The sequence below is a fragment of the Anabrus simplex genome, chromosome 2, assembly GCF_040414725.1.
Source record: "Anabrus simplex isolate iqAnaSimp1 chromosome 2, ASM4041472v1, whole genome shotgun sequence".
In the NCBI taxonomy this organism is placed as follows: domain Eukaryota; kingdom Metazoa; phylum Arthropoda; class Insecta; order Orthoptera; family Tettigoniidae; genus Anabrus; species Anabrus simplex.
The window spans coordinates 86,150,907-86,178,498 of NC_090266.1; the positions used below are offsets into that span (position 1 = coordinate 86,150,907).

The following is a 27,592-nucleotide window of genomic DNA, read 5'->3' on the forward strand; positions in this document are numbered from 1 at the left end:
GTGATGAGTTCATGTTCTGCACATAGATCGAGAAGCAGTAGTCCATTTGCATTACAATTGCCAACTCCTTACTCCTTCTTGGAGTTGGAGTTGGCTTGCCCAGTAAATGTAGTTAATCGGGGCTTGGAACAGAATCTACAAATTTGGGGAATTAATGTTAGTGTGAAGTCCCATCACCACCACCTGTTGCTGGTAAAATGTTTTTGGGAATACCACTTTAGTCTTTATCACAATTGAAATTTTAATCAGTACTGGGTTCACTTGAACTCTCATGTTCACTAAATAAATCATTATCATGGAGCTTGCATTTGGGAGATTTTTTGTTCGAACCACACTGTCGACAGTCCTGAAGATGGTTTTCCATGGTTTCCCATTTTCACACCAGGCAAATGCTGGGGCTGTACCTAAATTAAGGCCGTGGCCGCTTCCTTCCCACTCCTAGCCGTTTCCTGTCCCATCGTCGCCGCAAGACCTATCTGTGTTGGTGCGACATCAAACGACTTGTAAAAAAAAACAATTCTCTTCCAATATCATAATTTAGCAAAGAACACAAAACACTGTACGATGAGGAATCCCTACCGCAAACAAACAGCGGATACTGTCATTCTTTTGTCTCAAGTTAGGCATTGCAGCAGTGCTATTGCAGTGTTATTGCAAAGAGAATATCTTTGTGATTTCAACGATGTGCAACAGATGGCATTTTTATTCGTTTTTGGCCACACTCAAAGCAAAGAAGGCAAAGCTGCACAAGCCCGAATACGTATTCTGGCTGATATCGTGTGGTGGTGGTGGTGGTGGTGGTGGGGAACCAGAGTACCTATTCAGGCAGACAGCGAAGAAATTAATGTGGCCCTTTGTGTATCATAGCTGATAGGACCAAGAGGTCAGAACAGGAACATATGATCATTGTCACCCATTTAGCACCACAGGAGAACTTGTCTAAATTAAGGTATATTATGAACGCAAAATAAATGCTTAGAGCAGTAGGCCTACTATTGCAAAGAGAATGTCTTTGTGATTCCAACGGTGTGCAACCACTGCCATGTTGAGAAGAGGGATCTTCAAAGGCTAAGGGAGTAAACCCCGAAAGAAAATCCTCAGATGCGTTAGGCTTGGCAGGTCAGCAGATGAGTAAATTTGTACTTGCTTTCAACTATAATACAAGCCTGAGATGGAAGTTTAAAAATGGATATGGAATTGACAAGTCTCTGACTACAGTTGCACAGTATGATGGTAATGCTGATGTTCGTGCATGTGCTAGATCAGAGAACAAAACCCGATTTGGAACAATAAATATTGTAACAATGAATGGGAAGGAAAATGAATTGATGGACCTAATGGAAAGACAAAAACTCGACATCCTGGGATTAAGTGAAATAAAATGGAAAGGGAAAGGAATGAAGAAACTAAGAAAGGGGTACACCTTGTACTGGATGGGTAACAGTAAAGAGAAATGAAATTGAGTGGGATTTGTAGTAAATCAGAATGTTGAACCGATAACTGAAGTTGAGTATGTAAATGAAAGAATTATAATAATGCACATACATGTAAACAAGGAACTACTGAAGATATACAGGTGTATGCTCCACAGACAGGATGTAGCATGGAAGAAAAAGAAGAGTTCCTCAATTAACTGGAAACCCATATTGTTGGAGATGGCATCAAGATAATGGGAGATCTGAATGCTCATGTGGGAACTAATAGAATGGGAAATGAGAATGTTCTGGGCCCACATGGGTTAAGCCAATAGAAATGAAGATGGAGAGAACTGTTGGACTTTTATATCAGAAATAACCTGATGATAAAGAACACATGGTTTATGAAGAGGAATAGCCATAAGATCAGCTGATATAGTTGGGATGGACAGCATGGAACACTCATCGATTTTATACTAACAGACCGAGAATGGGGAAGATACGTCATGAATACGAAGATAATCCCCAGTGGAAGTATGGAAGGTGATTATAGATGATTAATTGTGGAGTTAAAACAAATAAAAATCCCTAAAATTGTATTGAAGAAGAAACCAAAGATCTGGATTTGGGAATTGAAGGAGGAGGATAAAAAATGGCATTCCAAGATTGTATAAAAAGGAAATTGCCTAACACGGAAATACGAAGTGGAGAAGAAGAGTTGAACAATTTAACACAGACAGTTGTGGAAGCAGCAATTGAGGTATGCGGGAACACAAAAGCAAAGGTTAAGGGAAAGGAGACACAGTGGTGGACAGAGAAAATAAGAAAGGAAATAAAAGAAAGGAACAAGGTGAAGAAAGAAATGGATAAGGAAAAGGAAAAACCATATCAGAGGGATGAGAATAAGATAGAAAGTTTACATGTGGAATACAAAAGATTGAAACTACAAGTAAAGAGGGGTATCAAGGAAGAAAAGGAGAAATGTTGAGGAGAGTTTACCAACAAAATTGAGCAAGATAGTCGAGGAAATCAGGAACTATTATACAGAGTAATAAAATCGAAAAGAATAAATCAAGAAAAATCAAGGCTTTAGAGAGAGAAGATGGATCCATAGTACATGACAAAAAGGGTCTTCAGAAGATGATGGCAAAGTATTTTGAAAAACTTTATAGATGGAGAAAAAGAAGAGAACCCGGTAACATGGTTGGAATTTGAAAGGGCAGTGAAATCAATGGCCAAAGGTAAAGCAAGTGGAAAAGACGAATTCAGTGTTGATATGATTAAGGCAGCAGGAAGCTATGGACTACAGTGGCTATACAGAGCCCTCAATGCCATATGGAAGGATGAAGGCATACTTGAAGATTGGCAACAAGGAAGCATTGTAGCACTGTTCAAAAAGGAAATAGGAAGAAATGTGAAAATTATAGAGGTATAACCCTATTATCACATGGGCTAAAAATAATTGAGAAAGTCATAGACAAAAGACTGTGGGATATAATAGAAACACAGTTAGAGGAAGAACAATATGGCTTTAGACCAAATAGATCAACAATAGACTTGATATTTACAGTGTGAACGATAATAGAAAAACATCTTTAAAGGAGCAAGGAATTCATCTTCAAATTTTTGAATTTGGAAAAAGCTTATGATACAGTTGAGAGAAAACATGTATGGGAATGCCTACTGAAAACGAATGTACCAAAATCATTAATAAGATAAAAATGTTGTATCATGAGAGTAAAAGCAGTATACAAGTGGGGAGTGTTGACACTGAAACATTTTATACAAAAAAAGGTCTCAAGCAAGGAAGTGCACTGTCGCCATTATTGCTTATTATATTGATGGATGAAATCATAAAACGTGTAAAACAGAGTATGAGTAGTGATGAAGTGAATGCTTTGGTATTTGCAGATGATGTGGCGATTTGGGGAAAGGGAGAAAAATATGTAGAAAGGAGACAGGACATTTGGAATGAAAATCTGGAGGAGTTTGGAATAGTAATTAGTAAACAGAAAACTGTAGTCATGCACTGTGGGAAAGAGAAAAAGAGAAGCCAAGTGAACGTAGACGGTGAACGGTTAGAGAATGTGGAACAGTTTACATATCTGGGTAACATTATTAATGGAAGTAATGAAATCAACCCTGAAATTAATTACAGACTGAGTAAAGGTACAACAATTTATCATCAAGTCAGAGAGCTTTTATGGGATGACGAAGTTCCCAAGAGAACAAAATTAACATTACATACATACATACATACATTATCATTATAGACTGTTATGCCTTTCAGCGTTCAGTCTGCAAGCCTCTGTGAATTTACTAAATGTCGCCACAATCCTTGATTTGCAACTAGTGTTGTGGCCTCATTTAGTACTATACCTCTTATCTTTAGATCGTTAGAAACCGAGTCTAACCATCGTCGTCTTGGTCTACCTCTACTTCTCTTACCCTCCATAGCAGAGTCCATTATTCTCCTAGGTAACCTATCCTCCTCCATTCGCCTCACATGACCCCACCACCGAAGCCGGTTTATGCGTACAGCTTCATCCATCGAGTTCATTCCTAAATTAGCCTTTATTTCTTCATTCCGAGTGCCCTCCTGCCATTGTTCCCACCTGTTTGTACCAGCAATCATTCTTGCTACTTTCATGTCTGTTACTTCTAACTTATGAATAAGATATCCTGAGTCCACCCAGCTTTCGCTCCCGTAAAGCAAAGTTGGTCTGAAAACAGACCGATGTAAAGATAGTTTCGTCTGGGAGCTGACTTCCTTCTTACAGAATACAGTCGATCGCAGCTGCGAGCTCACTGCATTAGCTTTACGGCACCTTGATTCAATCTCACTTACTATATTACCATCCTGGGAGAACACACAACCTAAATACTTGAAATTATCGACCTGTTCTAGCTTTGTATCACCAATCTGACATTCAATTCTGTTGAATTTCTTACCTACTGACATCAATTTAGTCTTCGAGAGGCTAATTTTCATACCATACTCATTGCACCTATTTTCAAGTTCCACGATATTAGACTGTAGGCTTTCGGCACAATCTGCCATTAAGACCAAGTCGTCAGCATAGGCTAGACTGCTTACTACATTTCCACCTAATTGAATCCCTCCCTGCCATTTTATACCTTTCAGCAGATGATCCATGTAAACTACAAACAGCAAAGGTGAAAGATTACAGCCTTGTCTAACCCCTGTAAGTACCCTGAACCAAGAACTCATTCTGCCATCAATTCTCACTGAAGCCCAATTGTCAACATAAATGCCTTTGATTGCTTTTAATAATCTGCCTTTAATTCCATAGTCCCCCAGTATGGCGAACATCTTTTCCCTCGGTACCCTGTCATATGCTTTCTCTAGATCTACGAAACATAAACACAACTGCCTATTCCTCTCGTAGCATTTTTCAATTACCTGGCGCATACTGAAAATCTGATCCTGACAGCCTCTCTGTGGTCTGTGGTCTGAAACCACACTGGTTTTCATCCAACTTCCTTTCAACGACTGATCGCACCCTCCCTTCCAAGATGCCAGTGAATACTTTGCCTGGTATACTAATCAGTGAGATACCTCGATAGTTGTTGCAATCCTTCCTGTTCCCTTGCTTATAGATAGGGGCAATTACTGCTTTTGCCCAATCTGAAGGTACCTTACCAACACTCCACGCTAATTTTACTACTCTATGAAGCCATTTCATCCCTGCCTTCCCACTATACTTCACCATTTCAGGTCTAATTTCATCTATTCCTGCTGCTTTATGACAATGGAGTTTATTTACCATCCTTTCCACTTCCTCAAGCATAATTTCACCAACATCATTTTCCTCCTCCCCTTGAGCTTCGCTGTTCACAACACCACCAGGATGATTACCTTTTACATTGAGAAGATGTTCAAAATATTCCCTCCACCTCTCCAGTGATTCCCTGGGATCTATTATGAGTTCACCTGAATTACTCAAAACACTGTTCATTTCCTTTTTCCCTCCCTTCCTAAGATTCTTTATTACTGTCCAGAAAGGTTTCCCTGCTGCTTGACCTAGCCTTTCCAGGTTGTTACCAAAATCTTCCCATGACTTCTTTTTGGATTCAACAATTATTTGTTTCGCTCTGTTTCTTTCATTTACATACAACTCCCTATCTGGCTCGGCCCTTGTTTGGAGCCATTTCTTATAAGCCTTCTTTTTACGTTTACAAGCTGCTCTCACTTCATCATTCCACCAAGATGTTCGCCTTTTCCCGTCTTTACACACAGTTGTTCCAAGGCATTCCCTGGCTGTTTCTACTACAGCATCCCTATATGCCACCCATTCACTTTCTATATCCTGAACCTGCTTAATGTCTACTGTTCGAAACTTCTCACTAATCATATCCATGTACTTCCGTCTAATTTCCTCGTCCTGGAGATTTTCTACCCTTATTCGTTTGCAGACAGATTTCACTTTCTCTACCTTAGGCCTAGAGATACTTAGTTCACTACAGATCAGATAGTGGTCTGTATCATCGAAAAATCCCCGGAAAACTCGTACATTCCTAACAGATTTCCTGAATTCGAAGTCTGTTAAGATATAGTCTATTATGGATCTGGTACCCCTAGCCTCCCACTTGTAGCGGTGAATAGCCTTATGCTTGAAGAATGTATTTGTAACAGCTAAACCCATACTAGCACAGAAGTCCAGCAAACGCTTCCCATTCCCATTAGCTTCCATATCTTCCCCACATTTACCAATCACCCTTTCGTATCCTTCAGTTCTATTCCCAACTCTCGCATTGAAATCGCCCATTAGCACTATTCTATCCTTGCTGTTTACCCTGACTACGATGTCACTCAATGCTTCATAAAAGTTGTCAACTTCATTCTCATCTGCACCCTCACATGGTGAATACACGGACACAATTCTAGTCCTAATTCCTCCAACTGACAAATCTACCCACATCATTCGCTCATTTACGTGCCTAACAGAAACTATGTTCCGTGCAATGGTATTCCTGATAAAGAGCCCTACCCCAGACTCTGCCCTTCCCTTTCTAACACCCGTCAAGTACACTTTATAATCTCCTATCTCTTCCTCGTTATCTCCCCGTACCCGAATATCACTTACTCCTAGCACATCCAGATGCATCCTCTTTGCTGACTCAGCCAGTTCTACTTTCTTTCTTCCATAAGCCCCATTAATATTGATAGCTCCCCATCGAATTCCATTTCGTTCGCCAAGTTGTTTCCAAGGAGTCCCTCGCCTGTCAAATGGGAGTGGGACTCCGTTACTCCCATAGGTCCGAGGCTTGCTTAAAATGTTCTGAGCTCGGTCGATTCATGAAGCAGGATGCTGCCCTACTTGCACATAGTCCAAGTGAGGATCTCTCCTCTAACGGGTTATGGACCACCAGTGGATTGTATAGTCCTAGCCGCCTGAGCACAAGGAGGACCATGACTCAGAATATGTCCGAGATGCCCACTCCCATTCCATAGCAACTGATATCCCGACTCTCAGGACCACTTACTAGGCCACTCAGCCGTTGCCCATGGTTCACGAACTAGGACGTGACTATAGTAACCCACAAACATGAACCATATATAAACAATATTTCATACCAGTTGTAACATACGGACTAGAAACGCTGATAACTAATAAGAGACTAGATAGTAAGATCCAAGCAGTAGAAATGAAATTTTTAAGAACTTCGGTTAAAGAGACAAGAAGAGATAGAATTCAAAATATTAAAATCAGAAGAGCTAAATATAGAAACGTTAGTACAGAACATAGAGAGAGCCAGACTGAGATGGTTAGGACATGTAAAATGAATGGGAAAGGAACGGGTAGCAAGAAGGGAATTGGAAAGAGAAGTTAAGGGAAAGAGACCAGTTGGAAAACTGAGAAGAAGGTGGATGGATCAGATCTGGAAGGACATTAGAGAAGCTGGATTGGATGTGGCAGAAGTAATGGAGCAGGAAAAGTGGAAGGACAGAAAGGAGTGGAGGAGGCTTGTTAACCACACCCGGGCGACTTGAATGGGACATTGATGATGATGATGATGATGATGATGATGAACGCAGGCAACTCTACTTTCTAATCAGATGAAGTAAAGTTTTTTTAACAATTTTGCTTTATGTCGCACTGAGACGGATAGGTCTTATGACGACAATGGGATAGGAAAGGACTAGGAGTGGGAAGGAAGTGGCTGTGGCCTTAATTAAGGTACAGCCCCAGCATTTGCCTGGTGTGAAAATGGGAAACCACACAAAATCATCTTCAGAGCTGCAGACAGTGGGGTTTGAACCTACTAGCTCCCGAATGCAAGCTCATAGCTGCGCGACCCTAACCGCACGGCCACTTGATCGGTAGTAGAGGTATTACAACCCAAGAAACGTTTATAAAAAGGACTGAAAAGAATGGTAAAAGTTGCACCGGATATTTCTACATTCCACCAACACTTCGTTGAATAACATGTAACACGATGCGCTTTTTCTTCCAGCTTTGAGAAACTGTAATTAACAAACAGTAGTATTGTATTGGACCATACTTATTGGGGTACTATCTATGTTATAATCACCCCAATCACCTCCCTTCATTTTGCCATAGAGGAGAGACTTGCCCTATATAAAAGAATTTGGTGTTAGAATGGAAATCACCGGGCGAGTTGGCCATGCACGTAGAGGCGCCCGGCTGTGAGCTTGCATCCGGGTGATCATAGGTTCGAGCCCCACGATCGGCAGCCCTGAATATGGTTTTCTGTGGTTTCCCATTTTCACACCAGGCAAATGCTGGGGCTGTACCTTAATTAAGGCCACGGCTGCTTCCTTCCAACTCCTAGGCCTTTCCTGTCCCATCGTCGCCATAAGACCTATCTGTGTCGGTGCGACGTAAAGCAACTAGCAAAAAAAAAAAAAAAAAAAGAATGGAAATCTTATCGTGAAGGTTTACAACAAAATGTTCCTCATTATGAAATATATTCCATCAGGCAAACAGTTTGTTTTGTGCAAAACGGCTCATCAAAAGACTGACCATACTTTGTAGTTTTAAATGGGGGGTGTACAGAATTGTTTCCCCATTGCTGAAGACTTTTGACCAGCATAATGTATGTGCAGATATCCTGTTCCAGTTCTGAGCTGTGACTATTCTCCAGAGATCATGTTTCAGCATCCATCTGGATGCCCTTTCTTTTTATAGGTTACTGCTTCATGATAGTTATTGTAAATAATGTGGTAGATAGTTATGTGCCCAGACAATTGTGTAATTCTGTACCAAAAGGAATGTTAATGTGATTTCCTTAGTTACCGGTACTCTGAATGCTTAATAGTCCATTATCACCAAAGGTAGCCTTTTAAAATTTGCAATGTTTATAGCCTGCCATGAAAGGAGGGTCTTGCCATATCTCTTACCAGGTAATGCCAGTATTTAGCACTAATAATGTGCGTGAAAAATTTCCCTACTTTATCTCAAAAAGAGTTCTCTTGCGTGGTGTAGTTCAGGAATAAACTTGACGATTTTGGAACACAAAGTCATGATGCGTTGCTTCTTTATATGATTTCGTTTTACCTTCTTTGTTTTTATCTCCCCCTCCCATGGTTTGTGCTGATAGTATTCCTTTGACATTCCTATATCATCTTATGGGTTGTAACCATTCTGTTGAGGGCCCTACATTAAAACTTTTTTTTTTTTTTGCTAGTGGCTTTACATCGCACTGACACGGATAGGTCTTATGGCACATACAGATGTATTATAGAACTCTATTTCTTTCCCTTTCTTTCCTGCTTTCTTCATTATCGATATGTAGTGACAATTTCCTTTTTGAAATGTGATGGTACTTCACTAGTAGAGGGGAGTATGATGCATGATCTTGACTGGCACACACAGTTGGCCTATACTGTAATTCTTCTTCTGTGTGTATGAACATGAATTAATGAATAATAAGTTGAGTAGTAAATCTAAAATACATCTACAACTCTAATTGAAACAACAAATGAAAAATTAAACTTAACATAAAATAAATAAATATTTATTTTTAAAATGGAAGCTACTCTCTTTTCTGTTTTTACGTAGTATATAACCTGCAAGTTTTCTAACCTGTCTAAAATAAAGCAAGATTAATAATTATTAGAAAACACCTGAAAAAGAAAACATTTTGTTCGTAATAGAACACATCTCAATAATATCTTCTTTTTTCTTTTTGCTGAAATAAACTTGACAATTTTTTGGAAAACGATATCATGCTGTGTTGCTTCTTTATATGGCTTTGTTTTCCTTTCTTTGTTTCAATGCCAGGTTGAGTGGCTCAGATGGCCTTCTTACCCCAGCCTGGCAGGTTTAAATCCTGGCTCAGCCCGGTGGTATTTGAAGGTGCTCAAATACGTCAGCCTCATGCCGGTATATTTACTGGCACGTAAAAGAACTCCTGCGGGACAAAATTCCGGCACCTCAGTGGCTCCAAAAACCGTAAATGTACTTAGTGGGACGTAAAGCAAATATTATTATTATTATTATTATTATTATTATTATTATTATTATTATTATTATTATTATTATTATTATTATTATTATCGTCATCATCATCATCATAATCTTTGTTTTAATCTCTTCCTCCCATGGCTTGTGTGTGAAAATGTTCCCAAACGATTTCTCTTCTCTAATAGTTCGGGAAATGAACTTGTTTAAATATTCAGTATTTCTGAAAAAAAAAAAAATTTAAGGTATAATATATTCTGATCTTTTCTTTTTCAGATGTCTTCTAATATTTACTAATCTTGCATTACTGTAGTTTCAGCAGACTGTAACAATTAAAGGTTATATATTAATTTCAAACATGAAAATGAGATATGGAACATTCCAAATACAAATAAAAAAAGGAAAGGAGAACCTTTCCAGTTTCACTTCCCTAAATTATAAAATTGTGTTGATCGAAGTAGAATTACTTAGGTTTGCCTATTAAGATTTGTGAACTCACTTTTCAACTGAGATATAAAAAAATAAAAAATAAAGCAACAGCTGGAGCTGAAATACAGCAAGAATTAATATTGTGAAAAGTTTCTACTTGTATTTAGTGAAATAATAATTGTCGATACAGATAGTGATAAGGATCAATCCGTCAACACTAATCTGCATTTAGGGCAGTCAACCAGGTGGCAGATTCTCAATCTGTTGTTTTCGTAGTCTTTTCTTAAATGATTGCAAAGAAATTGGAAATTTATTGCACATCTCCCTTGGTAAATTATTCCAGTCCCTAACTCCCCTTCCTATAAACGAATATTTGCCCCAATTTGTCCTCTTGATTTCCAACCTTATCTTCATATTGTGTTCTTTCCTACCAAAAAAACACTCAAACTTATTCTTCTACGAATGTCATTTCACGTCATCTCTCCACTGACAGTTTGGAACATACCACTTATGATAAAGATATTGATTCCCATAGAGAACGTGAAATATTTGTTACGAATGAGTAAATTTATAACACCAATATAGTTGGTCCGTTATTGGACATTATAAATTTTCCAGCTAACTCATTCCTGGTTGCCAGCATTTTGCCCCAGTGTGCTAAGTTGGGCTCATCAGTTGGTAAATAGCACACCTACCAAGACGCATGGCTAGTGCATACCGTGGAGGCTACTGCATAACCTACTTGGAGCCACCGGCAGTGCCAGTGCACTATGAGACACTTTGTCTCATTTTCAAAAATTGATGCCTGCCTGGCCATCAGATGATAAAAATATTGATTCCCATAGGGAACCTGAAATATTTGTTCCAAATGAGTAAATGTATAATACCAATATAGTTGGTCCGTTATTGGACATTATATAACCTGTGTCTGAAAAGTTCGGTGAATGGTCGCCTAATTTGTACACTGTGCTAGTTCGGATAATGTGCTTGCTTGTTAGACTTTACTATGAATGTAGTTTCACGAAAGCTTTCTTTTTGTAAACTATGCAAGGGTTCTTTATGGTCATCTAATGGGCTGCGTATTACACCGGTAATTTTTGCTCATTTTGTCTCTTTTGGAAGTGTACATTTGAGTTCATTTAGATTAATCTAGCATTATCATTTGAATTGTTTTTGAAAACTACTTGGGGATTTAATTATCCTTGATATCTATGCCTACTTGGGGATAGTCTAACAAGCTTTTTTAATGTGTTGGTAAGGTTTCCTTTAATTTTTCGTTATGTAATTTATGTTTATATGAACGGATTTTGTGGAATTGTAGTTATTATTATTATTATTATTATTATTATTATTATTATTATTATTATTATTATTATTATTATTATTATTATTATCATCATTTTAAATTTTTTTGAGAGAGTCCTAAGATGTTATTTTTAGTGATAAATGATAATCTCATTACAAGTAATGAACTTCTTTCCGGTTCTGTATTGACTTTATATATCTATATATATAAAATAACTTGTCCTGACTGACTGACTGACTGACTGACTGACTGACTGACTGATTCATCATCGCCGAGCCAAAACTACTGGACATAAAGAAATGAAATTTTGGGAATATATTCATATTAAGATGTAGGTGCTCGCTAAGAGAGGATTTTTGGATATTCCATCGCTAAGGGGGTGAAAAGAGGGGTGACATTTTCAAATGAGAGTATCTATATCTCAAAACTTTAAAAGTTTACAGACGTAAAAATTGGTATTTTGAATCTTCTTTAAAAATAAGGAAACACGTATTTTTTTGTTTTCAGAAGATCCCAATAGGAGGGTTGAAAAAGGGCGAAAAAGGGATTGAATGCCTTTAATGTGGATACTTATATATATCAGAAACTGAAGATATTACAGACCTGAAAATAGGTGTTTGGGATCTCCTTTAAAAATAAAGAAACACGTATATTTTTGTTTTTTGAAAATCCAATTACTGGGAGGGTGAAAATGGGGTAAATTTTTAAAATGAGTGCATCTATATCTCAATATATTTAAAGTTTACAGATGTAAAAATTGGTATTTGGAATCTTCATTAAAAATAAAGAAACACGTATTTCTTTGTGTTCGGAAAATCCCAATAGGAGGGGTGGAAAGGGGTGAAAAATGGGTTGAATGCCTTTAATGAGGATACTTATATCTCAGAAACTGAAGATATTACAGACCTGAAAATTGATGTTTGGGATCTCTTTAAAAATAAAGAAACACGTACTTTTTGTTTCTGGAAAATCCAATTAATGGGGGGGGGGGGTAAAAAGGGTGAATTTTAAAAATGAGTGTATCTATATCTCAAAACTTTTAAAGTTTATAGACGTAAAAATTGGTATTCAGAATCTCCTTAAAAAAAGAAACACGTACTTTTTTGTTTTCGGAAAATCCCAATAGGAAGGGTGGCAAAGGGTGAAAAAGGGATTGAATGCCTTTAATGAGGCTACTTATATTATTTTCAGAACCTGAAGATATTACAGACCTGAAAATTGGTATTTGGTATCTACTTCAAAAATAAAGAAACAGGAATTTTTTCGTTTTTGGAAAAATCCAAATAATGGGGAGTGAAAAGGGGGGGGGGGTGAATTTTCAAAATGAGTGTGTCTACATCTCAAAACGTTTACAGATGTAAAAATTGGTATTTAGAATCTCTTTTAAAAACAAAGGGACGTGTATTTTTTTGTTTTATGTAAATCCCAAAGGGTGAATAATGGGTTGAATGCCTTTAATGAGGATACATATATCTCAGAAACTGAAGATATTACAAAACTGAAAATTAGTATATGGGATCTCCTTTAAAAATAAAGAAACACGCTTAAAAAAATCCAATTACTGGCTGTTGAAAAGGAGTGACAAATTGGGGTGAATTTTTCGAAAGACTAACTTATATCTACAGAATATCTGAGAAACGTAAAATGTTACAGACGTAAAAAGTGGGTATTTGGAATTTCCTGTAAATGTAAAGAAACATAGGTGATCTGTTTTTGGAAACTCCACTTAAGGGGAAATAAAAAGGGGTGAAATTTTAAAATGAGAATTTTTACAGTATATCTCAAAAAACTTAACATGTTACAGAAGTGAAAAATGATATTTTTTATCTCTATTAAAAGTAAAGAAACGTGTATTTTTAGTTTTCGGAAATACCACTTTGGTGGAGGGGGGGAGTGGGTAAAAGTGATTTCTTTTAATTAGGCTACCGATATCTCAAAAATGATGATGTTACAGACGTGAAATATGATATTTGGAATCTGCTTTAAAAGTAAAGAAACACGTATTCTCAAAAAATCCAATGAAGGGGGGGGGGGGTGAAAGAATTGAAAAATTAATTGACTTCATTGTATGAGAATACATACATCTAATAAAAACTACAGTTGTTTCAGACGTGAAAACTGGTATATGGATCTCCTTTAAAAACTAAGTAAAACGCGTTTTTGGGGGGAAACGTCTTGGTGGGCGGGGGTGAAAAGGAGTTATATTCCTTTCATGAGGACTCATAAATCAAAAACTGAAGAAGTTAGAGTCGTGATATTTGGTATTTAGAAGATCCTTTACTATTAAAGAAACAAGTATTTTTTGCCGGAAATTTCACTTGGGGGGGGGGGGGGGAGGATTGTGAAAGGAGGTGAAAAAATGTGATTTATTTGTATGGGGATACTTGCATCTCAAAACTGAAGGTAATAGACGTCAACATTGTTGTTTGGAATCTCCTTTAAACATAAAGAAACACGCGTTCTTTTGACTTGGGGGGGGGGGGGGTGTAAATAAACTTAACGGCGGTGGGGTGTAAAAAAGAGGTGAGAACAATTGATTTTACTGTTCATAATGTACTTATAACGAGCCTCCGTTGCTCAAGCGGCAGCGCGCCGGCATCTCACAAATGGGTTCCGTGGTTCAAATCCCGGTCACTCCATGTGATATTCGTGCTGGGCAAAACGGAGGCGGGTCAGGCTTTTCTCCGGATACTCCGGTTTTCCCTGTCATCATTCATTCCAGCAACACTGTCCAATATTTCATTTCATTTGTCATTCATCGATAATTGCCCCAGAGGAGTGCTTCGGCAGCCGGCACAGTTCCTATTGTCGCTGCTAGATGCGGCTTTATTCATTCCATTCCTGACCCTATCGAATGACTGGAAATAGCCTGTATATTTTCGATGTACTTATTCTGATCATAAACCGATCATTTTTAATCTTTCCTGGGTTCGTTTTTAACAGCCACCTTTTCCTTCGGAGAACGTTCTTAGATTACAGTAGATTCTCCTGGCATATAAATAACAATTTAAACACATTTGAAATGAACGATAGTAATGCGATTGACCGTCAAATTGTTCACCTCTATAATAAGGTCAATGACGCACGGAAGTATGTCATTCGTATCGCCAGAAATCCCGTACACTTGCCTACGCGCGACAATGGTGCTGTTCACATTGCTGACAAAGACAATGGCAGCAGAGGTAATTTACCGCCAAGAAACGGTCTTGCATCTTGCTGTGGGGTCCAGAACATATAATAATAATAATAATAATAATAATAATAATAATAATAATAATAATAATAATAATGTTCTGAACCGTCGTCAAATGTGCGGACCGCGCTGGTAATGGGTCCTGGACGGGTAATGACTAAGAATGCAGTCCGGCTGCGGGTTCAGTACCGCCAAGGCACCCAAGACGACACCACGCCGGATCTCCTGAAGGATTTGATCCATATTAAAAATGCTTATACGAAAAGATGGCAAAGATTTAGGGACACAACTGACCGGGTGGAATACCTGGACCTAGCCCGGGAAGTACGAAATCGATTGCTGGAAAGAAATATTGAAAAATGGGAGGAAACTTGCCGTAGTCTATTAGAAAACCAGTCAGGTCGCAAATTTTGGCGGATCCTCGCAGAAAACGAGTCAGATCGCGAATTTCGGCGGATTATATATCTAAAAAATAAGCATTCAATTATAAATGTTAGTATAATACCGTAGCGAAGCACGGGTATGTTGCTAGTCTAAGATATAATTCTAAAAGAATTTAATTGTATAAAGTCCACCTGTTCAGTACACGTTTGCCAGTTGATATATGGTCTATCTAAAGCTACATAGCTCTGTAGTGCTAATGTAAAAGGTGTAATTGTTGTCCAGTCATTAATTAGCGCTAAGCACTAATTAAAAAATTGTAAATGTTGTCCAGATGTTAATTAGTGCTCAACGAATCTCACTGGAGTTAATCTATGATTTAAAGGTCTGGAATGTGGGTTAGGATATTCTTATCTGTAGTAAGTTCTCTGCGCTGGCCCCATGGTGTAGGGGTAGCGTGCCTGCCTCTTACCCGGAGGCCCCGGGTTCGATTTCCGGCTAGGTCAGGGATTTTTACCTGGACCTGAGGGCTTGTTCGAGGTCCACTTATCCTACATGATTAGAATTGAGGAGCTATCGGACGGTGAGATAGCGGCCCCGGTCTAGAAAGCCAAGAATAATTGCCGAGAGGATTCGTTGTGCTGACCACATGACACCTCATAATCTGCAAGCCTTCGGGCTGAGCAACGGTCGCTTGGTAGGCCAAGGCCCTTCAAGGGCTGTAGTGCCATGTTTTTTTTTTTTTTTTTTGTTTAAATAGATTATCATTCATCACTAAAAACATCTTACAAGGACTCTCTAAAGGCATTTTTAAATAATAATAATAATAATAATAATAATAATAATAATAATAGTTACGAATATAGTACCAAGAAATCCGTTCACATAAACATAATTTACTTAACGAAAAATTGAAGGAAAACTAAACAATCCATTAAAAAGCTTGTTAGACTTTACTATGAATATAGTTACACGAAAGCTGTTCATGCAAACATAAATTACATAACGGAAAATTAAAGAAAACCATACCAACCCGTTAAGAAAGTTTGTTAGACTATCCTTAAATAATTTTCAAAAGCAAATTATGATAACAATGATAATAGTATATTAATGTAAATGAACTCAAATGTACTGTTCCCAAAGAGCCGAAGTAAGCGAAACTGAAGTACCGGTAATGAAAATTGCCGATTTAGTAGGCAGCCCATTAGTTGTCCATTAAGAACCCTTGCATAGTTTATATAAAGAACTGAAATATGATGAAAATAATAACAATGGTTTGCTGTTTAACAAAAGGAAACCACACCATGAACTACTTGTGCTATTGTTGTGGTGGTTGTGATTGTTGTTTTTCTTGTTATGCATATTTAGTGTAGCTGTCTTCATGTGTGTCTGCTAGTTTGTGGGAAGCACAATCAGTGGTTCTGATACTTATTTTTCTTTGTCATCACAGATACCAAGGAATATTTTGTGTTTTTAGGCAAATGTAACTATCATAATTATACTTTGTACTTTGTGAAACAGTTGACCAAACTGCAAAGAAACATCAAATTATTTTAATCCAATTAACGCACGACTAGAAGAACTCCAGAAGGAGTACACATTTTAACACAGTTCCTACATGTTTCCAATTTTAATACACATTCAAAACTGGAAGTTCTTGTGATTTAGAGTGTGTTTTTAAAAAATATGTATAAATATCTGTACAATTATTATCTCTTTGTTTGTGGTCACAAGATAAATATTTTCAAACATTATGATTGTGTTTATAATGCTTGAACATACTCCTGTCCAAAATGTTCATAACATTCCAGTCAACACAGTACATAATGATAACTGAAATTCTGTCAGTGCAACATTTTTACTTTCAAGTATTGGAAAGAAACAAAGAAGCGTCAAATCAGTCACTTTAAAGGACGTAGGAACACACAGTAGGATGAAAACAACAACAAGGATAGTTTCCACATCTTCAAATAGATGATCTCTCTCTTCATCAATCACTGTTACAACTTATAAATCTCATTTTTGTCCTGTATTGGCATCAACTCAACTAAGACATGATATAGGCTTCCGTACCGGGCTCGACAGCTGCAGCTGCTTAAGTGCGGCCAGTATCCAGTAATCGGGAGATAGTGGGTTCGAATTCCACTTTCGGCTGTACCTTAATTAAGGCCACGGCCGCTTCCTTCCCACTCCTAGCCCTTCCCTGTCCCATCGTCGCCATTAGACCTATCTGTGTCGGTGCAATGTAAAAGCAACTTGCTTATGCCGTGTCAAGAAAATGTGACATTTTTTACGTTTCGCAGAAAACTATGCTCTGTGTCATCAGAAGAAGATCTCGACTGTCCTCGAGAAAGGCTTCTAAAACAATGAGCTTTGAATTCAGACGTTACCCAATAGAAGTGGAAATGGTACGATCATTCGTCACCAGATGTTTTTAGGCAAATGTAACTATCATAATGATACTCTGTACTTCGTGAAACAATTGACCAAACTGCAAAGGAACGTCAAATTATTTTAATTTAATTAACGCATGACTAGAAGGACTACAGGAGGAGTACCATCTGGTGATGAATGATTGTACCATTTCCACTTCTATTGGGTAACGTCTGAATTCAAAGCTCATTGTTTTAGAAGCCTTTCTCGAGGACAGTCAAGATTTTCTTCTGATGACGCAGAACATAGTTCTCTGCGAAACGTAAAGAATTTCACCTTATTTTCTTGACACAGCATAAGCCCGAAAGCCTATATTATGTCTATAAGTACGGGCCGTGAAAGCATCAATGGCAACTCAACTAAGGTTAGGTTGAGGGAAGAATCCCACCTTTCAGTACTTATTTCCTTTTTATTGCTAGTCTGTGTAATCATAAAACATATTCCAGCTTAAAATCTAGTTAAATGATTATTAAAGTACATGTTTCGTTCCAGATTTGGAACATCCTCAACTAGAAAAGTGTGTGTAAATACACAAAAATTGGCATATATAAAATAAACACATGATGATGATGATGATGATGATGATGATGATGATGATGATATTAAAAGTTCCTTCACATTGAGCTAAAACATTCAACAAGTCAGTGTTCAAGTTTGTGATTTAGCTCAACATGAAGGAACTTTTTATGTCAACATCATCATCATCATCATCATCATCATCTTAAGTGTTTATTTTATATATGCCAATTTTTGTATCTTTACACACTTTTCTAGTTGAGGATGTTCCAAATCTCGAACGAAACATGTACTTCAATAATCATTTAACTAGATTTTAAGCTGGAATATGTTTTATGATTACACAGACTAGCAATAAAAAGCAAATAAGTATTGGAAGGTGGAATTTTTCCTCCAACCTAACCTTAGTCAATCACTGTTGTTCTGCATCCATTTCTTCTCACCTCCTGACAAGCTCGATTTTACGTCCTAGCTTCATCAGCAGCGGAGGCTTGAGTACTTATTGTGGGACCGTTTTGACAGATCTTCAGCTGTGATGCGGGAAGTGTAGGATAAGAACAAAGTTGGAAGGAAGGAAGCACTTATCCTACACTTTGTAATGTTTGATAATAATAATAAGAATAATATGGAGATATCACACAAACAGTTCGAGGAAGTGTGTGGCTACCCAGAGGTTCCGAGGTGGGTACATAAAAATCAGGATCTTAAACGAAGATTGATAACGTGTATTTTAAACCAGCAGAATACAACGAGAAAAAAAGGAGGAGGACCGACAAGTTGCAAAGAGTGAATAACAACACGCTGATTTTAATGCTTTAAAAAGGTGAAAGAACAGTGACCATAAAGAGCCATAAGAAGTTAGATAACAAACCAGAATTAAACATCAGAAACACAATATAATAAAATTGAACAAGTCATAACACCTGAAAAAGAGAAAAAACCAATAGAATGAAAGGAAAAGAAGGAGACAGGCAGGAATGGGTAGCGAGGAATTCATCTGGCAAAGCAAAAACACAGAATAAAAATATAACTATCATCTCTTGGTGAAAACGTACATGAATTATTGACAGAAACGAATACTTTGAAAATTCCAGCAGTCAGTTATCACGATGTTTCAATTTCCAAAGTTTACATTTAAAATTTTCAGTCACAGCACTCGCAGCCATTACACAGTGAGAGGATAATATATGATCCCTTGAGTAGAGGCGAATAATAAGAGACTGACTGGGCTACGGGAATCTAAGTCCCAAGAATTTAGAAAATCTTTGGCTAGCCAAATGTCTTCCTGTGAAGTCCAATAATAAAGATGGAAATAGCGCGTGACCAGCACGCAGCGTAACTGATCCTGAGCCCTCCACACACACACACCACAATCGAACCTGGACTGAGGAATAGGTGGAAATACCTCAATTTATATAGGGTGTGTGAAAGGTGCTGGAAGTATGCACAGTTTGTTCGAGACAGGAGTTGACGTAGTACTGACGCATTGATGACGCGGTGAGCAACGTCTAGTTGTATGGCGACCAGCAGTGCGAGAAGTTGGAGAACTGGAGCGATTTAAAAAGTCGACGAAAAAGGTAAATCACGTAGAATCTTGAATAAACGTTTGGGGGAACGTTATAACTTCTTTCATCAAGACTGAAGATCTGTCAAAATGCCCCATCAATGTGTGTTGATAGCCACTTACCTGTTGAAGCTGCAAAGAAGAAACGAGCTTGTCAGAGGCTAAGAAGAAATGAACGCAGAACAACAACAGTGATTGTTCTGTCTATCTGAAGATGTGGAGATTGCCCTTGTATGTTTTTCTTCCTGTTGCTCCCTTTTTGCACACTGATCTGTCATCATATTCATCCTATTGTGTGTTATTTTCATGTTCCCATGTCTCTTTACAGGAGTTGATTTTCTCTTAAAAGTTAGTGAAAGGTCTTGATGACCGAGTTGATTTGACTTGATATTGTACATAACACAACGTATGAATTACATACTATCCACTTCATTTCCGTATCGATATTGTAGTCAAGTTAACTAATGAAAAAGTTTCCACCTGATCGATACTTTCCTTTTTTATTATTTAGCCTTCGGCTAAATTTTGTCATCAAAACTTACAGTACATGTTTCGATTGCTTAGCAATCATCATCAGTTGTTTTACATAATGCTTAGTTGAAAAATAGCATAAAACAATTCCATAATTAAGGTTAAAAATTATGTTAGTAAGGAACAATTAAGTTAGGGGGGAGGGGGGAATACTTGAAGGGTGGGGGTGGGGGCAATTGTTAGTTAAAGATTAAAAACTTGTACAAATTAAAAAAAATATTTTTAAAATTAAAAAGTCTTTGGTTTCATTCTATGTCACTGCACTGGTTATTTATTAAATTCGATGGTTTTTAGCATGATGCTCTTGCAAACTTGTCTTGGTTGTATAATGTTCCTTCTTTTGCTAGACCTTTCTTGTTTGTATCTCGTTACTGTCCGGTGGAGAAGATTATGTTTATTGTTGGTCGAATTATTCAGGTTTCGTCAAGTTGGATAGTTTGGAGTACGACCTGTAACCAGCAGAAAAAGTGCGTCTGTTAATTAAAATTACCTGGGGGTGTATTGCCTAAAGAAATTGTTTGCATTTTAAATAAATTGAAACTGTAAAAATTTCTTTAAAACTTACCCCTATCCAATTGTTCAGTTATACAAATTCTATTCAGAAATTGTTAAGTTGGGATGTTTGGTGTACGACCTGTAACTGGCAGAAAAGATGCGTTTGTTAATTGAGAATACCTGGGGATGTGTTGTCTAAAAGAATTGTTTGTACTGTAAAAACTTTTAAACTTACCCCTGTCCAATTTGTTCTTTTCCGATATTTACGGGTTTGTATCTATCTCTGCCGTCTTCGACCTTGTGTAGTAGCGGTGTGACGAGGACGTTATGCTAGCTTGGTTTGTAGGGGGAAGGGGAAGTGAAGCCGTGTCGTCATTTATTGTTATGTGCAGGGGAGTGGCTTCTATTTGTGATGTAGTTGCTTTGTGATTGCTTCCTACCTTTATTGGGCGTATTTGATTGCCTCCTAATAATTCCATGTATCTCAATACATGTTCAAACAAGGGATTTCTTTGTTCGTTCGTTTCATTTAAATTTTTATCCTTATTAAGCAACTTATCCAGAAATATATGTATACTTTCCAAACTATTCATTAGTCTTCCTTTATTTAGTCTATTGATGATTGCAAGGTCCTGATTGATATTTGTAAATTTGTGGCCTGTCTCTTTCATATGTTCGCCCATTGCGGAAAACCTTCTGTGTTTTTCCGCATTAACGTGTTCTTGGTATCTTATCGCGAAGTTGCGTCCGGATTGCCCGATATATGTGACCTGGCACTGATTACATGTTAACTTGTAAATTCCTGAATTTTGAAACTTTCCTTCATTATTCTCATTAATCCTGCTATGATCGAAAAACCTGTGTCTAGTGTTATTGTTTGTTGAAAATGCTATCTTAATGTCGTGCTTCCTAAATAAATTAGTGATTGCGTAAATGTTCGGATTATTAAAAGTGAACCTCACATATTTTTTGGTTCATTCTGTTTGTTTAATTAAACTTGTTTGCTGTTTGTATTTGCGTTTGGTGATTAGCCCGTTAATCATTTTTAAACAAAAGCCGTTAACGAGGGCTTGTTATCGAATGAAAGTTAGTTCTTCATTCCTCTCTTTATTGGTTAACGGAATTTCGAAGGCTCTGTTAACAAAGCTGTAATATGCAGATTTTTTCTGTGAATCAGGATGCAGAGAATTATTATGGATCGTGGTTGGAGTGAATGTTGGTTTTCTGTGTACCCCGAAGTAAAATTGGTTCCCTTTTCTAGTTGTAGTGACATCTAAAAAATTGACTGAGTTATTTTTCTCTTCTTCAATAGTGAACTGTATTTTGGGGTCTAGAGTACTCAAGGTGTTCAAAATACTGAGACTATCGTTAAGGTCCTTGTTTATTGTAGCGTATGTATCATCTACATAACGTACCCACAAGTCTAGCACTTTAACGTGGTTTACAATGCGAGCATGTTCCAGGTGGTCCAAATATATATTAGCTAATATGCCCGAGGCTGGAGCCCCCATTGGGAGGCCTTCTTGTTGATATATTTTGTTATTGAATAAAAAATAGTTCTGGTTGAGTACAAATTTCAGTAGTGTCATAAACTCTTCTATTTCGGGTATACTTATACGTTTGTTTTCTAGTAAATTAGTTTTTATGATTTTAATCATTTTCTCTATAGGGATATTAGTATACATGTCCTTTATATCAAATGAACATGTGATATGAGAGGGTTTCAGTTTAAATTCCTTAATGATTTTGCTAAAGTCACTAGAATTTCTTACGGTTGTATTAGAATAGAAAACATAATTTTGTGTTAAAAATTTGTGAATATATTGAGAAGTTTTATCTGTGGACTCTTACGGAAATTTATTACTGGCCTAATGGGTATATCTTTTTTATGCAACTTAGGCATGGCTCTCGCTGTAGGCAGTCCTGGGTTCATATTTATCATCCTTTGTACTTCTTGCTCGTTTAGGAGGAAGGTACTTTAAGTATTCCTTTCAAGTTTCTACTCTTATTGAAGAAGGTTTCTGTTTTTCCTATATAATCAGTTTTATTTAAAATAACTATAGTGTCTCCTTTATCTGCTTTAGTTACGACTACATCACTTTATTTGATTTTGCGTTGTAGTTCCTTGTTTATTCTGGTATTTTCTTGGTTTTTCTTTAACCTGTTTATAAGATAAGGGATTTTTTTCTTTGCTTCATATCTCATGTCATTCTGTACCTCGACTGGAAGGGTTTGTATTGCTGCCTCGGTTTCGGCCAAGGTGAGGGTTAATTCCTTCTTTTTATTTAGAGTGTGCCAGTTATATTTCGGGCCCTTTCCTAATATTTGCAATTCTTGATCCGTGAAAACTGTCTTTGAAATGTTTTCAACTGGGGGTGGGTGTTTATGTTCAAGTGTTGGTTTAAACTGTAATCTAATCTCCTTTCTTGGTTTATCCTCTTTAAGATCATCTAATTTCTTATTTATTGTAACGTGTTTCTTTTCCATTAAGTTATCTACTTTATCCCTACTGTGTCTAAGGAAGGAATCCCATTCTAACGGTAAGAGTTGCTGCAGCTTTAAGATGAGTTGTATATAATTCTCGGTTGAGAAATTGTTTGTTTTTATACAAGAATTTTATCTCCCTTTTTATCCAAGTTCGGTTCACCATTTTCTGAGTTACTGAATGAAATTTTGAGTATAATTTTTCTTTTGAGTCCCTTTTATAAAATTGGGTATTAAATCGTTCCTTAAACATTCTTTAAGAAACATTATATTTTTGCTTGCTATTGCTACTTTCACCTTTAATTTTAGACGCAACTTCACGGTAAGATACCAAGAACATGTTAATGTGGAAAAACACAGAAGGTTTTCCGCAATGGGTGAACATATGAAAGAGACAGGCCACAAATTTACAAATATCAATCAGGACCTTGCAATCATCAATAGACTAAATAAAGGAAGACTAATGAATAGTTTGAAAAATATACATATATTTCTGGATAAGTTGCTTAATAAGGATAAAAATTTAAATGAAACGAACGAACAAAGAAATCCCTTGTTTGAACATGTATTGAGATACATGGAATTATTAGGAGGCAATCAAATACGCCCAATAAAGGTAGGAAGCAATCACAAAGCAACTACGTCACGAATAGAAGCAACCCCTCTGCACATAACAACAAATCACGACATGCCTTCAATTTCCCCTCCAAACCAAGCTAGCATAACGTCCTCGTCACACCGCTACTACACAAGGTCGGGGACGGCAGAGATAGATACAAACCCGTAAACATTAGAACAAGAACAAATTGGACAGGGGTAAGTTTAAAAGTTTTTACAGTACAAACAATTCCTTTAGACAACACATCCCCAGGTATTCTCAATTAACAAACGCATCTTTTCTGCCAGTTACAGGTCGTACACCAAACATACCAACTTAACAATTTCCGAATAGAATTTGTATAACCAAACAATTGGATAGGGGTAAGTTTTAAAATGTTTTTTTACAGTTTCAATTTATTTAAAATGCAAACAATTTCTCTAGGCAATACACCCCCAGGTAATTTTAATTAACATACGCATTTTTTCTGCCGGTTACAGGTCGTACTCCAAACTATCCAACTTAACGAAACCTGAATAATTCGACCCACAATAAACATAATCTTCTCCACCGAACAGTAACGAGATACAAACCAGAAAGGTCTAGCAAAAGAAGGAACATTATACAACCAAGACAAGTTTGCAAGAGCATCATGCTAAAAACTGTCGAATTTAATAAATAACCAGTGCAGTGATATAGAATGAAACCACCGGGCGACTTGGCCGTGCTCGTAGAGGCGCGCGGCTGTGAGCTTGCATCCGGGAGATAGTAGGTTCGAATCCCACTATCGGCAGCCCTGAAGATGGTTTTCCGTGGTTTCCCATTTTCACACCAGGCAAATGCTGGGGCTGTACCTTAATTAAGGCCACGGCCGCTTCCTTCCAACTCCTAGGCCTTTCCTATCCCATCGTCGCCATAAGACCTATCTGTGTCGGTGCGACGTAAAGCCCCTAGCAAAAAAAAAAAAAAAATAGAATGAACCCAAAGACTTTTTAATTTAAAATTTAAATTTCTATAAGTTTTTAATCTTTAACTAACAATTGCGCCCCCCCTTCACGTATTCCCCCCCTCACCCTAACCTAATTGTTCCTTACTAACATAATTTTTAATCATAATTATGGAATTGTTTTATGCTATTTTTCAGCTAAGCATTATGTAAAACAACTGATGATTGCTAAGCAATCGAAACATGTACTGTAAGTTTTGATGACAAAAATTTAGCCGTAAGCTAAATAATAAAAAAGGAAAGTATCGATCAGGTGGAACCTTTTTCATTAGTTAACTTGACAACGTATGAAAACAAGAAGTACTTCTCCTGTGTAGTGCAGAAAAAACTGTAGTGTAGTGTTGAAAGGAAGTAATGATGGGAAATATATATTTGAACTTGTTCTCCCTATTACTTTAGGGATTATTTGGGTTGTTTCATATGGACAGTGTGGGAGTCAGTAATGGTGATATCTGTCACTACTTTTTGTATTCTGTGTAAATATCACAAGTCACAATTGTACATAGGAAGCACTGAATGGCATTGGTTTTCTTATGCATGTTGTTCCCAACAGAGCGAAGCTGTCAGTGTATTAACAGCATATACTTTGCTACTGTTGCTTGTCACATTCAGTTCGAAGCCTTCTGCTCCTGTATTTTCATTACTTGTTTTTTTTTCTTGAAGTATGGAGTGGTGCAACTACAGCCATTTCTCACTGTTGAACAGTGCACGGACTACTTTTCAGTTCTTTTGTGCCAATACAGATATTAAGGTTTAAGCTTAAATATGTACATTTTTGTTTCTTTTAGTGCACTAATGGCCATTTAATGTGTGCTGGATGTTTTACACATGTATTGGCTGATGCAAGATTACGAGATGAAATTGCTACATGTCCTAACTGTAGAATTGAAATTAGTAAAACATCTGCATCGCGGAATCTGGCTGTGGAGAAGGCTGTTAGTGAGTTACCTTCAGAGTGTCAGTTCTGTGGTAAGGAGTTCCCTCGCAACACCCTGGAAAGACATGAAGAACTTCTCTGTGAAGAGAGGTGATTGAATATATTACAGTTAATTTCATTGATCTAATGTATGGGATATAGATATGTAATGGGCCCAGAAGTCTGATATAAGCTTCTGTCTTAATATTTCTGTAAAGGGATGTACGTTTTAGAATTCAAATTTCAATTTTTTTTTTTTTTTGCTCTTGTTTCTTGAGAAGTACTGCTATTTTGCAGCTCTATCACCATGAACTGGTTAGGCATAGAATCATTCCTTTTATTGTGGACTTCATAAATTAACCATAAGTACTGCATTGTAAGAACATTTTTAAAATTTTTTTTGTAGAATTCACTAGATACAGATATGTTTCATAGGATTACGAGTTGCAAGTTCAGTCGAATTGGTTGTCCATGGCGAGGACCTTTCCATGAAGGAACAGAACATGAGAAGGCGTGCGCTCATCCCCATCGAACTGGTGCCGAGGTTATGGAAGCCCTAGAGGTGATCGATCTTAAGGGTGAAGAAGAGAAGAAAATGTACGACTGTGTATTTGACTTGCTCTCTTACGAGAAGATAACGTTCAATGGTATGACTCATTGCCAATTCTTAAATGAGGTGCAGTCATAAAGTCAGTATAGTTATGACTGTGTAGATTGCACAGTAAAGTAGAAACCTTTTGGTCAGGTAACCATTTCTCTTTTACTGATATTTTAAAATATTTCCCCTTTTTAACTACCTTCTAACTTATTCTTGGAAATAATTTGAAATGTTCATAGTAATGGTGATGGATAAAATGCATGCTGGTTAGACACTAGCTGAATAATATGATGGTGACTGCATGCACACAATTTAGGGATCACTTTTCACTGTACATCTGGCTATGAATCAGTCACTGCAATCGTTTTGAGAGACCAATGTATGCGTTCAGCCTTACTGTTCAGAAAAGAGTGCAGTGTTTGTATCTTCTGACTCTCTTTAACACTATTTTCAGGGAGATATTGATTAACTGTGTGTGCCCTTAACACCTTTTCTGTCCATACTATACTTTTTTATTTGTGCTTTAGTTTTCCCTTGTAGAAATCCCATTGCTCCTTGAACGAAATACTGTATTTACTTGCTTATCTCGTACCGTTATGAGACATGTCATAATTTTAGAGAGTTACTTTCTTCAATAAAAATCTAGTATTTTTCAACCTGCATAGTAGCAAGTACTTTGCTAAAATATCGCCATTGGTTCTTCGGTTCGTATTGTCGCTCCATAGCTGAAGTACCAATCAAATAGAAGTCCATTTCACAATGCTGTATTTCGAAATGAATAGATTGTGAAAGGAAAACAAAATTGAAAAGAATAATGAAAGGAAGTGTGAAAATGGGAATTTAATTCAAACGGAGAACTTACTCTCAACGTCCATCACTATCCGTATGCCCTAATTTTTTGGTTAATATCTATAAGCATGACTTGGAAGTATAATTTTTTTCTCTTACTATAATTCACATTTTCTTTTTTCTGCTTGAGCCCTTTACAGTGTTCCGATACAGCACAATATTTTTAACTTCTACCAAAACAGCTTTTGTTTTATTGCATCTATCATATATTAGGCAAAAAAGAACTCAATAATAATCTTAACTTAGTTCTTAATAGTGATACAATGATAGTATCAACAATGATTTGCTTACGATATAAACCTCATATAAAATAGATATTCTTTTATTTAATTTTTTTGGTATTACAGCACAAATTACATGAGTAAATACAGTATTCATCTGGTTGAATAGCATCTTTCTACTGCTATGTCCTTACACTTTCAATGCTA

At 37.1% G+C, this 27,592-nt stretch overlaps 1 protein-coding gene across 1 annotated transcript in view; it reads left to right on the forward strand.

The window, feature by feature from the left end:
- Nucleotides 1-27,592, forward strand: part of LOC136863849 (zinc finger TRAF-type-containing protein 1 homolog) — a 190,217-nt gene that overhangs the window by 40,525 nt on the left and 122,100 nt on the right. Inside the window, exons 2-3 of the mRNA XM_067140183.2 lie at nt 25,590-25,828; nt 26,153-26,364. Of these exons, the coding sequence (XP_066996284.2) occupies nt 25,590-25,828; nt 26,153-26,364 (451 nt within the window). The remainder of the gene's footprint in view (nt 1-25,589; nt 25,829-26,152; nt 26,365-27,592) is intronic.